General features: G+C 43.0%; 1 protein-coding gene across 4 annotated transcripts in view; it reads left to right on the top strand.

Moving 5' to 3' along the window:
* Positions 1 to 15,201, top strand: part of stxbp5a (syntaxin binding protein 5a (tomosyn)) — a 131,208-nt gene that overhangs the window by 103,197 nt on the left and 12,810 nt on the right. For all 4 annotated transcript variants that reach the window (XM_067417621.1, XM_067417620.1, XM_067417624.1 and 1 more), the window contains exons 15-19: positions 1,404 to 1,624; positions 2,666 to 2,850; positions 10,769 to 10,894; positions 12,158 to 12,309; positions 12,823 to 12,885. In XM_067417621.1, the coding sequence (XP_067273722.1) occupies positions 1,404 to 1,624; positions 2,666 to 2,850; positions 10,769 to 10,894; positions 12,158 to 12,309; positions 12,823 to 12,885 (747 nt within the window). The remainder of the gene's footprint in view (positions 1 to 1,403; positions 1,625 to 2,665; positions 2,851 to 10,768; positions 10,895 to 12,157; positions 12,310 to 12,822; positions 12,886 to 15,201) is intronic.

Here is a 15,201-nt window from a genome sequence, read left to right as displayed (position 1 = left end):
ATACAATGAACATTTTTTGAGATTTGACAACCTTTATTAAAATATTATTAAAAGATTTTGTAAGCATACTGGGTAATTGTGTGTGTTTTATTTCTGATGCGAAGTGAAACATGCCAAATAGTGCTTTTTCATGATTTATCAATTTTTTTTTTATGTGGTTCAGATACAATAATATTTTGAGTTTCTATTTATTAAACAAATTCCCTTCATTGTATCAACTCAAATTTTTAATTTCAATAAACTCAAATTTTTAAGGCAACCAGGTTACTTACTTTCTTAAGTTAAACCAACAAAAATCAACAATTTTTTTTTACAGTGTACAGTTTGACAAACATTTGTCTAAAACTGTTAAATATCTAATTAAAAAACGGATTCTGCTGACCGAGTATAACTTGACACTTACCTCAACAATAAGGTAATTTTCCATGATTTACGACCCAACTGGGGACCGACCTTATAATGTCACACATATTTATTTATTTATTTTTAAAAACAGATCCCACAGGCTTTGTCTAACCTTGCGCACCGCTGAGGGAGTCCAGTGTGGCGAGAGTGTTACCTGTAAATGACATCTGACCTTGTTTAAACTGTGAGCTTGACAGACTAAGGTTTCCACCGTTCCTCTACCTTCTGTAGGTGCTAAAGGACATATTGTAATATTACAAATACCACAAAGGTTGCCAACCCCTCACACAAGCGCTTGTTTAACATTCAAATGGGCTTTCTTAATGGTAAGAACTAATTTAAAACCAAAGAGTCCTTCATTTTGTCCACCAATGAAATATAAAGCTAATTAAACAGGAAGTTTTAATCCTGCTAAGACAGAGTCGCTAATCTTATGCCGTTTAATTATTATTTTATTTTATTTTTTGCTCTAACTGAACTGAACAATTGGAGTCAGTGGATTAGAGGTCCTAAAAAATTATACAAAACACATTTATATGTTTGAGGGTATTAAAGCATTTCCCATCTTCCTTTTAATCCCCCAAAGCATTAACTGTACAAATCTAGAAGTTATAAGACTTTTGTTCTCTGGAATACTAGATTCCGATTTGTTCAATTGAAGCAGTTTGTGGATAAATATTTCTGTGTAATGACTGCTAAATTGATCGTTGTCCAAGGCAACCTATTTCCCATAAAATTGTGCTAGTTTTATGTATCATATCACTCTGCGGTCTTTCTCATTATACATTCTTTTCCATTCAAATTGGTTTGTTTCTTTTTATTCATTTATTTGGGAAGTAGCAATGCATTAGAACAAATAATCTACAGCCAGCTGCTGGTTCAATCTGCATACATATTTGCTGGAGCATTAGATGATATGATAAAATGATTTGTGTAAACGATTGGGTTGACTGTACATTATCTCTTACTTTTTGAATCATATTTCCCATGGTGCTCAGTAATGCTCCAGGTGCTGTACAAACTGAAGACAGCGAAGGTATTTGAGAAGGCGCGCTGTAAGGAGGAGAAACCCAGCACAGAGATTGTGGATGAGGACCCTTTCGCCATTCAGTTGCTGTCTTGGTGTCCCGAGAGCCGCATGCTTTGCGTGGCTGGGGTCTCTGCCCACGTCATCATATACAGGTTCAGCAAACAGGAAATCACCACAGAGGTGGTGCAGGTAAAAACATGTGGTTTGTAATATTTTGTCAGACTAGCTGATTTATGTAACAGTGTTTTCATTGAGCCGCTCTTGACTTAAAAACTTTGTTTTCTGGAGTGGAATGAGTAATGCTGCCCTTGTAGACACTCTTAATTCTCTGTCGCTCTCTTTTCCCCCCGTCTCAAGTTATTTTAGTTTCCTGACAACTGCCATGACTCATAACGTTAATAATAATATAAAATCTGTTCATTAAATGAATGCTGTTCAGTGACTTGAATGTGTTGAATGTGTGCGTTGGTGCCGTCTACAGAGCCAACTAAGGATATCCGAGGAACAGTTGTTACTCAGATGCTTAACTAAATCCCTAAGCTTTTCAAAGCCGTTTTAATTAATGTTCACCACATCTAGCTGTATATATTAAGCTTGAATAATTAATACTGCATTCATTTTGCCCTCTCACTGTTTTTTTTTTTGTGTGTGCAAGCTACGCATTTGCATACTGATGTTTCTGTGGCCCATAAATAAATGAGTGCTTATGATAATGCCATTAGAAAGAATATCTGTGAATAATTTAAATTTAGATATAATTTATTGTGGGAAAATATATAATATGGTTCTTAGACTGAAGAGTGTTTTGTTAATGCTTTATCAACGAAACTAGTTTAATATATTATTACGACTCATATAAGGAATCAGATGTTCAAATGCAGTCATATTAGGCACACGTGAATTTCAGGCACAGGAATTAATCCGATTGGATGGCGGAGGCGCATGCTCGTCGCAAATGTGAGAAAAACCATTAGTGTTACAATCGGCTGCTGACAGGAAGTTCACACTTCTGGATAATGAGGGCAAATGAAACCTATTAGCACCTTCAGTCCCGTGACTCTCACGCACATAGAAACAGTCACTCGGAAACACACACGCACATCAATTAGCGTGTCTCATATTTAGAATAGCGGCACCAATGGGGATCAATTAACTCGCTGCATTTAGCTGATTTATACACATCTGTTCTCAAGCACACTTGTGTCAGTTACATACGTGTGTGTTTTACAGTTACTGGAAGTCAGGTTACAGTATGAGCTGAATGATCTAGAGTCTCCAGATGGGGGAGGTGATCAGACACCAGCTCCTCCAACACCAAGCACCTCCCCCAGTCCACAAACCACTGCGCCTCAGAGCCACCCTTCCACTAGCAGCAACTCTTCTGATGGGATGCGAGACAACATACCCTGCCTCAAGTAATGCCTCTTTGCAAGTCATATCACGGGGATCCAAAAGTCTTAAACTACTTGTGGAAATGCCTCTGTTTTACATTTTTCTAAATGTACATTTTGTAATGCTATTTTAAGCAGAACATTTTGATTTTCTAGATCAATTGATTAAGAATTTCAGAATTTTGTAGTTTTAAAACATTGCCCTCTTACTTTAATGAAAGCAGCACCTGATCTGAATGAACTTAAACCTGATGATCATGTGATCCAAATGATACAAAGAACATATTGTGCTTTAATGGAAAAAAAAAAAACTGACCATCTTTAGCCTACCATGGGCGTCGGAAGCAAATAAAAAGTGGGTGGTTCAGTAACGGCTAAGGAACAATATGATGGGGAAATTGTTTTGCGGTCGGTCTGGGGGTTCTCCCCCAGAAAAAAAACGATTTCATAGATAGATTTCCTGATTATGGTGCGTTTGAGGCCATATCCCTTTCCTATACCAAAAAAGACCTCAAACCAGTCAATACCAATAGTCTAAAAAAAAGGCTATATTCATTTAACTGCCATAGAAATCAACAGTTTTACAGATAATGATAATGAAGAAGTTGCATGTTTTTTATGCTCCGTATCCAGACAGAAAAAGTGCCGTTTACTAAACGATTGATTGGGCCAGACCAAATTTCAGAAATCACTGTATTATTTACCGTGGGTATAGAGTAGGGGTAAGACGCATGGCATCAAGTTTTGACGCATAGGTTCGAATCCGCCTTTTGCCACACTCGCTCTACTCCCTTTTTTCGCATCACATATCAGATCGGAAAGGTATTTATTTTCAAAAAAAAGGGAAAATATTTGAAAAGGGGAAATAAAGCGTTTAACATGTTTCTTAATAAGTTTCTCGGTTAAGGGCTAGTCAAGGTAAACAGACATGTGCTGAATTAGAGATTATAAAAGTGAGTGGGTCCAATATCATTGGTCTTAAAAAGTGGGTGGGTCTTGTCCCACCCACACACAATGGTTCCGACGCCCATGATCTATACTAAGGAGTTCACATGATCAGTGTCACAAATTTGCTTATTTGAATTGTTGTGACCCAGTAATATTGCAAAATTAAAAAAATACATATTTAATAAATACAAGATTGTCAACCATATTTGTTTAATTTAAAATTGTTTCAATTTTCAATCTATTTAAAAATATATATCTATTTTCTGGTCTCAGACTTTTGGACCCTTAAAGGCAAGATATTTAAGATTTTTGGATTAAAATATCCTAAAACCGTTAGAACAATGTTGTATACAAATGTTTCCAAGAATGTTTAAATCCAAAGAAATAAGCAATGTGCTTATCAATGACATCATACCCACGTTACCCTCGATTTCTTGGTTTTATCTTGTAGAAACCATGACGCTTTAATATATGTGACTCTGGACCACAAAACCAGTCATTAGTTGCACATGTATATTTGTGGCAATAGCCAATTATACATTGTATGGATCAAAATTATTGATTTTTCTTTTATGCCAAAAATCAATAGGATATTAATTAAAATTCATGTTCCATGAAGATATTTAGTAAATTTCCTACCGTAACTATATAAAAAATGAATTATTAGTAGTAATATGCATTGCTAAGGACTTAATTTGGACAACTTTAAAGGTGATTTTCTTAATATTTAGATTTTTTGCACCCTCAGATTTCAGGGTTTTTTTTTCTCTGCCTATCCTAACAAACAATGGAAAACTTATTTCCCTTTCGGGGAACTCGAGCTGCGTCGAAACGCTGTGAGAACGCCTCTGCGTTAATGCGTCGTGAAGCGCCTGTAGAACCATTCCATCGGAAAAAGATCGATCGTCGCCGACGTGATGACGTCGCCGACGTGATGACGTCATCAACCGGAGACTATAAAAGGTCCGCGAACACAAACAGGAACTAGCTTCTGTGCCTTCAGTAAGCGATCTGTGTGAACCTGTCTGTCTATTTGGTGTTTTTGTCTGTCTATTATCAGAGATTTTCCACCCTTTTGTTAAATATTTCATATATTAACAGAAAAAAGAGAAAATAAAATAGATAGAAATGGCGAGTGAAAGCAGCAATTTCAGAAAGTGTGTTCCTCCCTGCCCACGCTACATCACGGGCGGGGACACACATCTTCTCTGTGTTGCATGCTTGGGAGCGCAGCATGCCCAGGCAGCCCTCGAGGGGGCTGCTTGCGAGCACTGTGAGCGTATGCCACTGAGAACGCTGCGCTCCCGCCGGGCACTCTTCGAGGAGGGTGCCTCGGCTCGTGTTCCCCGCGGCTCTGGTCCCGCTGCTGCCGAGGCAGAGCGGAGGCTGCAGTCGTGGGGTTCACAATTGGATGTTGCAGAGGGGTTTGAGACGGGCACTGCCTTATCTCTGCCCTCACCTGCTCCATCCAGCGGTTCTTCTCGGGGCTTGGAAGCACGCATTGCGGTTTCTTCCCCCCCGAGAGAGCCGCCGGTGCTCCAACTATCCAGCTCCGAGGAGGTGGACGTTGAGAGCATCGCGACTGAAGATTCGCCACTTCAGTCCCCTGTGCTAGAGGAAAAAAAAAAAAGTGGACTTTACAGAGGGGTTTGAGACGGGCCCAGCCTTATCTCAGCCCTCACCTGTATCGTCCAGTGTCTCGTCTCGGGGTTTGGAAGCCCGCTCTGCGGTCTCTTCCTCCCTGGGCGGGGCACCGGTGCTCCAACTATCCAGCTCTGAGGAGGTGGACGTTGAGAGCATCGCGACTGAAGACTCGCCACTTCAGTCACCCGCTAGTGAGTTGAGGTTCTCACGAGAGCTGTGGCCAGGTTAAATATAAAAATAAGAAATGACTGGCTGGCTGAAATATCTGAATCCCATCGAAATCAGAGAGAACGAAATTAGATGAGCGATTCCTGCCCTCTCGTGCAAAGCATCAACGTCCTGCCATTCTTCCCTGACCTGCACACCGAGGTGTCTAGGTCATGGAGGAAACAAGCGGTATCATATAGAGTGTTCAGCCCACATACATCTGCATATAGTAATATATTTGGGCTGAGACACTATGGTTATGGGGCGATGCCGAAGATCGAAGAGACGCTTGCGAGCTATCTCTCGCCTTCAGCTGCATCGTCCCTGGCATTTCCCCTCCGAAGGAAATCGGTGCTTACCTCAGCACACGGTACCCGTCTTCCTTCGGTGCCCACAGGGGGCCGCGCTGCTAACCCCGCCGCAATGTCAGGGCGCAGAGGGTCTCCGCGGGCCACCTGAGGGTGGTCCGCCCCCTCCTCGGAGGGCATGCGAGCAGTCAGGTCAGGTGTTCCCTGCCGGTTCGCCGTTTCAGGGCACTGCACTCGCTGCTCAAATTACACCAGAGGCCAGCCTCGAGAGGCTGGTTCCCTTAGTTTCCCCTCCGTGGGAAGACGGTGCTTACCTCAGCATACGGTACCCGTCTTCCTTCGGTACCCTCAAGGGGCCGCGCTGCCAACCCCGCCGCAATGTCGGGGCGCAGAGGGTCTCCGCGGGTCACCTGAGGGTGGTCCGCCCCCTCCTCGGAGGGCAGGGGAAACAAAAGGACGCTGAGGGTAGTCCCCTCCGAAGGGAAACGGTGTTTACCTCTGCCTACGGTACCCGTTGTCCTGCAGCGCCCTCTGGGGGCCGCGCTGCCAACCCCGCCGCAATGCCGGGGCGCAGACGGTCCCCGCGGGCCACTCGAGGGTGGTCCGCTTCCTCTTCGGGGGGCTCCCGAGCAGTCAAGTCAGTCGTTCCCTGCCGGTCCGCCGCTTCAGGGCACTGTGCTTGTTGCTCAAAATACACCAGAGGCCAGCCTCGAGAGGCTGGTTCCCTTAGTAGATTTTCTAGACGAGTGGAAACGTCTATCGAATATATCTCAGTGGGTCCTGCAGATAATAGAAAAGGGGTACGCCATTCAGTTCAGAAGTCGGCCACCTCCTTTCTGCGGTGTCCTACCTACAGAGGTGGGCCCGGAGCAGGCTCTGGTAATGGCACAGGAAGTAGAGACACTCCTGCAAAAAGGGGCTATAGAGAGGGTTCCCCCTCCCAGCAGGGAGTCTGGCTTTTATAGCCGTTACTTCATCGTGCCGAAGAAGGATGGGGGCTTACGCCCGATATTAGATCTGCGGCTATTGAATCGCTCGGTGGCCAAGCTCAAATTCAAGATGCTTACACTCAGACAGATTGTAGCGCAGGTCAAATCGGAGGATTGGTTTGTCACCATAGACCTCAAAGATGCGTATTTTCATGTCTCCATCCTTCCACATCACAGGAAGTTCCTGAGGTTTGCCTTCGGGGGAGAGGCATACCAATATCGTGTACTTCCCTTCGGTCTAGCACTGTCACCCCGCACGTTCACCAAGTGTGTGGATGCAGCTCTGGCGCCGCTGCGTCTACAGGGCATCCGCATACTGAACTATATAGCCGACTGGCTGATTCTAGCGAATACAGAGCAGATGGCGGTTCAGCATCGAGATGCTGTTCTCGCCCATATGTCGAAGCTGGGGTTGAGGCTGAACGCCAAGAAGAGTGTGCTTTCTCCGGCTCAGAGAACCACTTTTCTAGGTGTGAACTGGGACTCGGTAATTATGCGGGCGCAATTATCGCCAACACGCATAGCATCGATCCTGGCAGCCGCCAAAGAACAGAAGCTAGGCCGAGCCGTCACTGTGAAACGGTTCCAGAAACTGTTAGGTCTCATGGCAGCAGCGTCCAACGTGATATCTTTTGGCCTACTGTACATGAGGCCACTGCAGTGGTGGCTCAAAACAAAAGGGTTCTCCCCGAGGGGAAATCCGCTCCGCATGATCAAAGTCACGCGGCGATGCCTACGTGCTCTGGTCATGTGGAAAAACCCGCTCAGGGTCCCGTGTTGGGGGCTCATGTTCGTCGCGTAACGCTAACGACAGATGCCTCTCTCACGGGCTGGGGGGGCGACCATGAGTGGTCGCTCATCCCAGGGTCTATGGCAGGAACATCAGCGGCACTGGCACGTAAATCGGCTAGAGATGCTCGCAGTGTTTCTTGCATTGAAACAGTTCCTGCCCGACCTCAAGGGGCCACCATGTGCAGACAACACATCGGTGGTCGTCTATATAAATCACCAGGGGGGTCTGAGGTCCCGTCCGTTGGACAATTGGCACATCGGATCCTCCTGTGGGCCCAAGGGAAATTGCTGTCAGTCAGAGCAGTATATATCCCGGGGGTCCTGAATCAGGAAGCAGACAGCCTGTCGAGGCAGGGGCCGAGGCCCGGGGAATGGAGACTCCACCCAGAAGTGGTGGAGCTCCTATGGAAGGTATATGGGAGCTATTTGCTTCGGCGGAGAGTTCTCACTGCCCGCAGTGGTTTCTCTGACCCATCCAGCCCCGCTGGGGTTGGATGCCATGGTACAGGGGTGGCCGAGGCTACCTCTGTACGCCTTCCCCCCGATTGTCTTGCTTCCAGGAGTTCTGGAGAGGGTACGCCGGGACGGGGCCCAGGTACTCCTAGTGGCTCCGTACTGGCCGACCCGAGTATGGTTTTCGGACCTGATATCTTTCCTGGAAGGCTCTCCGATGGAGATTCCGACCAGGAGGGATCTACTCTCTCAGGCGGGCGGGAGATTCCTGCACCCACGCCCAGAGATGTGGAAACTGTGGGCCTGGCCTCTGAGGGGGCCAGGCTCATAGAGGAAGGTCTCTCGGCCGAGGTCGTAGAGACCATCCTTCACTCCAGAGCTCCGTCCACGAGGAAACTGTACGCTCTGAAAGGGAAACTTTTCTCAGCATGGTGCAGAGAACGCCAGTGGGACCCAGTTAACTGCCCGGTTGGTACAGTGCTGGAGTTTCTGCAGGCAAGGTTCTCGGCAGGGTTGACCCCCTCCACAATAGAGGCGTACGTGGCGGCCTTGGGTGCCGTCCACGTCCCTTTGGGTGGAGTGTCTTGGGAAGACACCCTCTGATTACACGTTTCCTCCGTGGCACTTTAAGGTTGAGGCCTGTTATGCACTCGAGGGTCCCAGCATGGGACTTAGCCTGTGTTTTGCGGGGCTTGTCCGAGCCTCCGTTTGAACCCTTGTAGGAGGTGTCGGATAAGTTCCTCACCTCAGGACTATATTCCTTTTGGCTATTTCATCTCTCAAAAGAATAAGAGATATTCAGTCCCTGTCTGTAGGGCCCTCATGTCTAGAGTTTGCGCCGGGGATTTCTCATCCCAGGCCGGGTTATGTCCCCAAGGTTCCTACGAGCCCACGGGGCCCCATTACTCTTCAAGCATTCTGTCCTCCTCCTTTCACGACGTCAGACCAGGAAGATTAATCTGCTGTGCCCTGTTAGAGCACTAGATACTATGTCCACAGAGCTGCCCTGTGGAGGAAAACTGATCAGCTGTTTGTCTGTTTCGGGCCCCCTAAGAAGGGGCCCCAGTATCTAAGCAGAGGATGAGCAAGTGAGTGGTCGAGGCCATCTCACTTGCTTATGAGGCGGCCGGGCGGCAGTCTCCACTGGCTGTCCGGACGCATTCAACCAGGGGTATGGCTGCTTCTTAAGCACTTTTGTCGGGGGCGTCCCTCCACGATATTTGTAAACGCGGCCGGATGGTCGTCTCCTTTAACTTTCGTCAGGTTCTATGAACTAGACCTGGCATCTACAGTTGGGGCACAGGTACTCTCGTAACCGTGTGCGCTTCGGCTTCACACATACGAGACACTTGGTCCTATGGCGATGTGGGTATAAGCGTTCTCACAGCGTTTCGACGCAGCTCGAGTTCCCCGAAAGGGAACGTCTCAGGTTACGTATGTAACCCTAGTTCCCTGAGGGAACGAGACGCTGCGTCGCTCTGCCATACTCCCGGCGTGTCCGTGATCACTTACTTCAGGCTTTATCAGAAGCTAGTTCCTGTTTGTGTTCGCGGACCTTTTATAGTCTCCGGTTGATGACGTCATCACGTCGGCGACGTCATCACGTCGGCGACGATCGATCTTTTTCCGATGGAATGGTTCTACAGGCGCTTCACGACGCATTAACGCAGAGGCGTTCTCACAGCGTTTCGACGCAGCGTCTCGTTCCCTCAGGGAACTAGGGTTACATACGTAACCTGAGACGTTTTTCAGCTTTCAGGTGATGTATAAATATACATTTCAAAGCATGTACCCATATGGTTTGTGGTACAGGGTCACATATTGTGTGTTTTAATTAGACAAGTGAGCAATTGAGCAAGGATACATTCATTGACAGAAAACTAACCATTCTTTAATATACATTTTGTTTTCTTGATTTACCACGAGGACCTTGTTTTACCATGCCTAATATTGATCTAGCTTACTGCAGTGTGCAACAATGTCTCAAAGTAGCCACCGAACAAACAGCATTATAACATTATAACAAACGAGTAGCCTTATAACATAACTTTCGACTTATTTAAATAATGTATCTAATATTACACATTGTGGCCTTACAGTAATAAGGATGGGCATTTTGGTCATTTTGAGAAGCCAACAGATATCCACCAAATATGACCATTTAATTGGTCTAATTTGCCATGTCAGATTAAAAATAGTTCTACTTTTACAAACACATCTCAGGTCTCCTGTGTTCTATTACATTCTGCTGTGCTCTGTCTGGCTTATTTTGAATGTGTCCTGTGTGTACGCCCCCCAATCCTCTCTAAACAGTGTGTTGAGTGCTTTAGCTACCACAGACTAAAAGGTGTGTTCAGTATTAATGTAAATTGCTGTCTGACAAATCAGACTACAGAGTTACACACTAAAGCCCCTTTTGTGGCATGTTTTTGTAAAGTTGTTGCTAGATTTTGCTCGTTTTGAAGTTAAATAATCTGTTTTTATGATTGATCATGACTTGTCACTTTCAAGAGTTTGGAAGCTTATGCCCATACAACATACATTTTATACTTTTTTGGCAGGGACTGTATAAACCATGTCCTCTTTCTGTCATTCCCTCAGGGTGCGAAGCAGTCCTCTGAAGCAGTCTCCTGGGTATCAGGTGGAGCTGGTGGTACAGCTGGTGTGGGTCAGTGGAGAGCCGCCACAGCAGATCAGCAGCCTGGCCATCAACTCCTGCTATGGCTTGTGAGTCTGAACACATGAGAAGTTACCTGATCTTAAGATCTGTTTTACATTTTGTCAGGTGGTTCAGTGCTTAAATCAAAAAATTAATCAAATGCTGCAGACTAGTTTCAGATTTTTTATATATAAGGACATTTGCTGTTGTAATATTTGGAATAAAATATTTTGTGTTCGGTGTATAACAACTCAAATGTTGTTTTGTTCTTCACGCAAAACCATTGTAAGGCTTCAGAAAAGTTGCTGTACCTGTACATAGTTGTTTAATCTCACATCTTATATCACCAAGGCAGCATTTATTTGAACAAAACTACATTAAAAACAGCAATATTGTGAAATATTATTACAATTAAAAAATAAATGTTTTCTATATAGTATTACAATTCTAAAATAACTTTTCTATTATTATATATTTTTTTTAATGTGATTTATTTCTGTAATGAAAAGCTGAATTTTCAGCATCATTACCCCAGTCTTTAGTGTCAGAAATCATTTTAATATACTGAGTTAAAACTTTCAAGAAACAAAGTTGAAAGCAGTTGTGTTGATTAGTTTAATTTATTTTTGGGGAAAAATAAATTATTTTTTTCTCTCTTCAGAATTCTTTGATAAATAGTACAAAATATTATATATATTTTAAAATCATATCATCCGTATCATAATAAATGATATGGAATGCATGCTTTCTGAATAAAAGTATGAATTTTTTTTAAATAATATATTAGTAGCCCAATTATGTATATATAATATTATTTATTTTTACCTTTTAACATATTTTTAAACATGTAATTCAGAGTATGTTGTCCCATGTGTCAAATATTTCAATTGAATCAGTTAATTGGAATTAAGGAATTTAGTCTTAATTCAAACGTAATTAGAATGTAATGGAAAACACTACTTTGCCCTGGTTTCTGACACTGCGGCAGACTGGTTTTTCAAATTAAATGTCATGCTTGTCTTATGATCTAAACTTAAAGCAAACTGCCCTTGTTTATATAAAATTTCAGCATGGATGCTGGTGCAATGCAGTATCCTTGAGAAAGTGCCATGCTAATTGACTTCACCGGATATGTTTTGACACTATTATGCTGGTCCACTAGCCTGATGAGTACCAGACCAATGTAAACCAACATAAAACCAACCAATCTGGAGCAGCAAAGAAATTAATTTTAAGCTGGTCATTAAATCAGAATTTACAGATGTACATTGTATGACGAGTCATGCAGTAATAAAAGGGGTTGCTCTTTTCTATGTTCCTGTGTGTCATAGGGTGGTGTTTGGCAATAGCAACGGTCTGGCAGTAGTGGATTACTTACAGAAGACTGTTCTGTTGAATCTGGGAACTGTGGAATTGTACGGATCTAATGACCCGTACCAGAGACAACTGCGATCTCCCCGCAAGAGCCGACAACCTTCTGGAGGTCTGATGTGCACACAGACATGGTTTTCATCCATAATAGACAGAGCACATATATAGAAACACACCATTGACAGGACATGCAGAAGTGCACTAAGAGTGAGATAGCAATATGACCCCTGCTGGTGGAATGCACAATTGCAGCTAAACTAATGATAGTAAGAAAGAGATGATTGCTGGGACTTGGCAATGGACTGGTTGTTAGATTATCCAGTGTGCGTGTGTGTTTGTGTCAGGGGTAATGAGTGATATTTAGCGGGGGGCTGGGATCTGTCGGATATGCGCACAGGGAAAGTGCTGATCAGAGCAGCTGGGTTCAGCTCCTGTCTGCCCATCTGCCTCTCAACTCTGAGATCAGAGCAAGGGCTACACACTGCAGCTCACACTATTGTTGTATATGTCAATTGTACTACCAATTAGAATACATCTTAGCTGACTTTTCACATAAAGAACGGATACTGGCATATATTTCACATGGTTTATAGTGTGGCACTCATGTTTTTCTTTCTCTCTACAGGGCTTTGTGACATTAACGAGGGCTCAGCCACCTCAGAGGATCGCTGCAAATCCCCCACCTCAGGTAAAACGTCCCTCAGAGCATGACTATCCACACCGCCCATTACCGCCATCATACTGTTCAGTCCTCACACTTGAATCCGCTAAAAGCCATATCTTATGAGCTCCACAGGGGGAGTGTTTTAGGATTTCAATCGATTCCTCTGTTCAGGTCTAAAGGGATAGTTTACCCAAAAATTAAAATTCTGTCATAATCATCTTCATGTTGTTCCAAACCCTTAAGACTTCCTTTCTTCTGGAAACAAACTAGATCTGTACGCTATCGATCAAAAATTTCGAGTGAGTTTTATTCATTAAGGATCCATGAAATTGATCAGAAGTGACAGTTAAGACTTAGATATTGTAACAAAATATACTTTTTTTAATGATGTTCTTTTAAACTGTCCATTCATCATATAATCCTGAAAAAAGTATCACATTTTCTACGGAAATATTAAGCAGCACAACTGTTTTCAACATTATTAATACCACATTTTTGATTTCTGTACTTTTGATGATATATATGATTTGTTAAAATAAAATAAAAAAACCTCACTGATCCCAAACTTTTGACCGGTAATGTATGCCAAGTCCTCTGATGGCTCAGGTAGTTTTGTGTGAAATAATTGAAAAAAATGGCATCTCTTTGAGTTTATGAGATACATTTATGAGATGATTTGCAAATCATCATTTTTTTTATTACCAATTACCAATCTGATATTTAAAATCTAGACTGATCTAATTCAATATTGTCCCCTTTGATCATACAACATGAGGGTGAGTACATGGTGATTTTTGGGTTATTCATTACTACTTAAAGGGATAGTTCACTTAAAAGTGAAAATTAGCATGATTTACTCACCCTCAAGTCATCCTAGGTGTATATGACATTCTTCTTTCAGTTGAATAAAAGTTGAGTTATATTAAAAATGTCCTGGCTCTTCCAAACTTTATAATGGCAGGGATTGTTTTTTCTTTTTTTGAAGTCCATAAAAATACATCTGTCCGTCAAACAGCGTGCTTCACTCGGCCCGTGAGGTTAATAAAGGCCTTCTAAAGCAATTTGTTGCATTTGTGTAAGAAAAATAGCCATATTTAAAACATTTTGAATTAAAGATCCGGCCGATCGTCGTCAATGGAAAAGTGTTGAAAGTGCCTTCTCAGAGTTCAAGATGTGTACGCGACATCTGACGAGCGTAACTGGTCGCACAAGTCTGAACTGCAGAGGCACTTTCAACACTTTTCCCATAAACTGAATACGGAAGGCGATCGGCCGAAAAGTTTTAAATATGGATATTTTTCTTACACAAATGCATCAGTTCACTTCCAAAGGCATTTATTAACCTCTCGGAGCTGTGTGGAGCATGTTATTTGACGGAGAGATGCATTTTTATGGACTTCAAAAACAGAACAACAATCACTGCCATTATAAAGCTTGGATTAGTCAAGACTTTTTTAATATAACTCAACATTTATTTGTCTGGAAGAAGAATGTCACACTTAATTAAAATAAAAATTTATGGGTGAACTATCCCTTTAAGCAACATTATCTCTACACCAAATGTCAAGTGTACACAACACAAGCTTGCATTTATTTGGTTATTATCTCAGCATTAGACTAGTCTCTGCTGAAAATCATTTGCAGTGTGAACATGCACATCTTACGTAACATAATAGAACTTTGTGCGTGCGTCTGTGGAGGAGAAAAAAAAGTTCACAAAGGTCGGAGATGACTGATGATGGCTGGCAGTGTGATGAATGGTAATGGTGACTGACATTGTGACAAGGTGCTCATGCCTGGTGGGAGATTAGTGGTTAAACATCTGGGTTAGAAACAAGTTGTAGGTTCACAGCCCTGAGGGGACACCATTATGCCCTTCAGCAACACTGAGACTGTCTTTTCATCAAAGCGTTTTCTAAAATAAACGTCCACAGCAGTGGTGCTGTCTACACTGAATAAATTGTTAGGAAGTGGTTTCTGAAATTATATGTGCAAAAGATTTGAAAATGGAGCCATTGCAAGTCAAAGCAGCTGTTTTTGTGGGCGGAAAGGACACATTAAATCTAAATTTACTAGACAACCAAAGCTTGTAAATGCACTGTAAAACACAGCGCTCTTAGTTGGGAGTGCTTTTAGTCTGCGGTTAATGAGGTATTGATTGCTTTCAGATACCGTCACTGAATTGTGTAACCAAATATTTAATCGAAAATGTGTCACATAGAGGTTTTATCGTGCACTTTTTGTCACAATCTAGATTCATCTTATGTAAATAACACTTTCCCATGGAGAGTTTTATTTCCCCCCTCAGATTCTTAACCTTTGCTATAATATCACGTCTTC

The sequence above is a fragment of the Pseudorasbora parva genome, chromosome 15 (assembly GCF_024679245.1).
Source record: "Pseudorasbora parva isolate DD20220531a chromosome 15, ASM2467924v1, whole genome shotgun sequence".
NCBI classification, from domain to species: Eukaryota; Metazoa; Chordata; class Actinopteri; order Cypriniformes; family Gobionidae; genus Pseudorasbora; species Pseudorasbora parva.
Note: the sequence above shows the minus strand (reverse complement) of the source record. Positions and strands in the feature narration are given on the sequence as shown.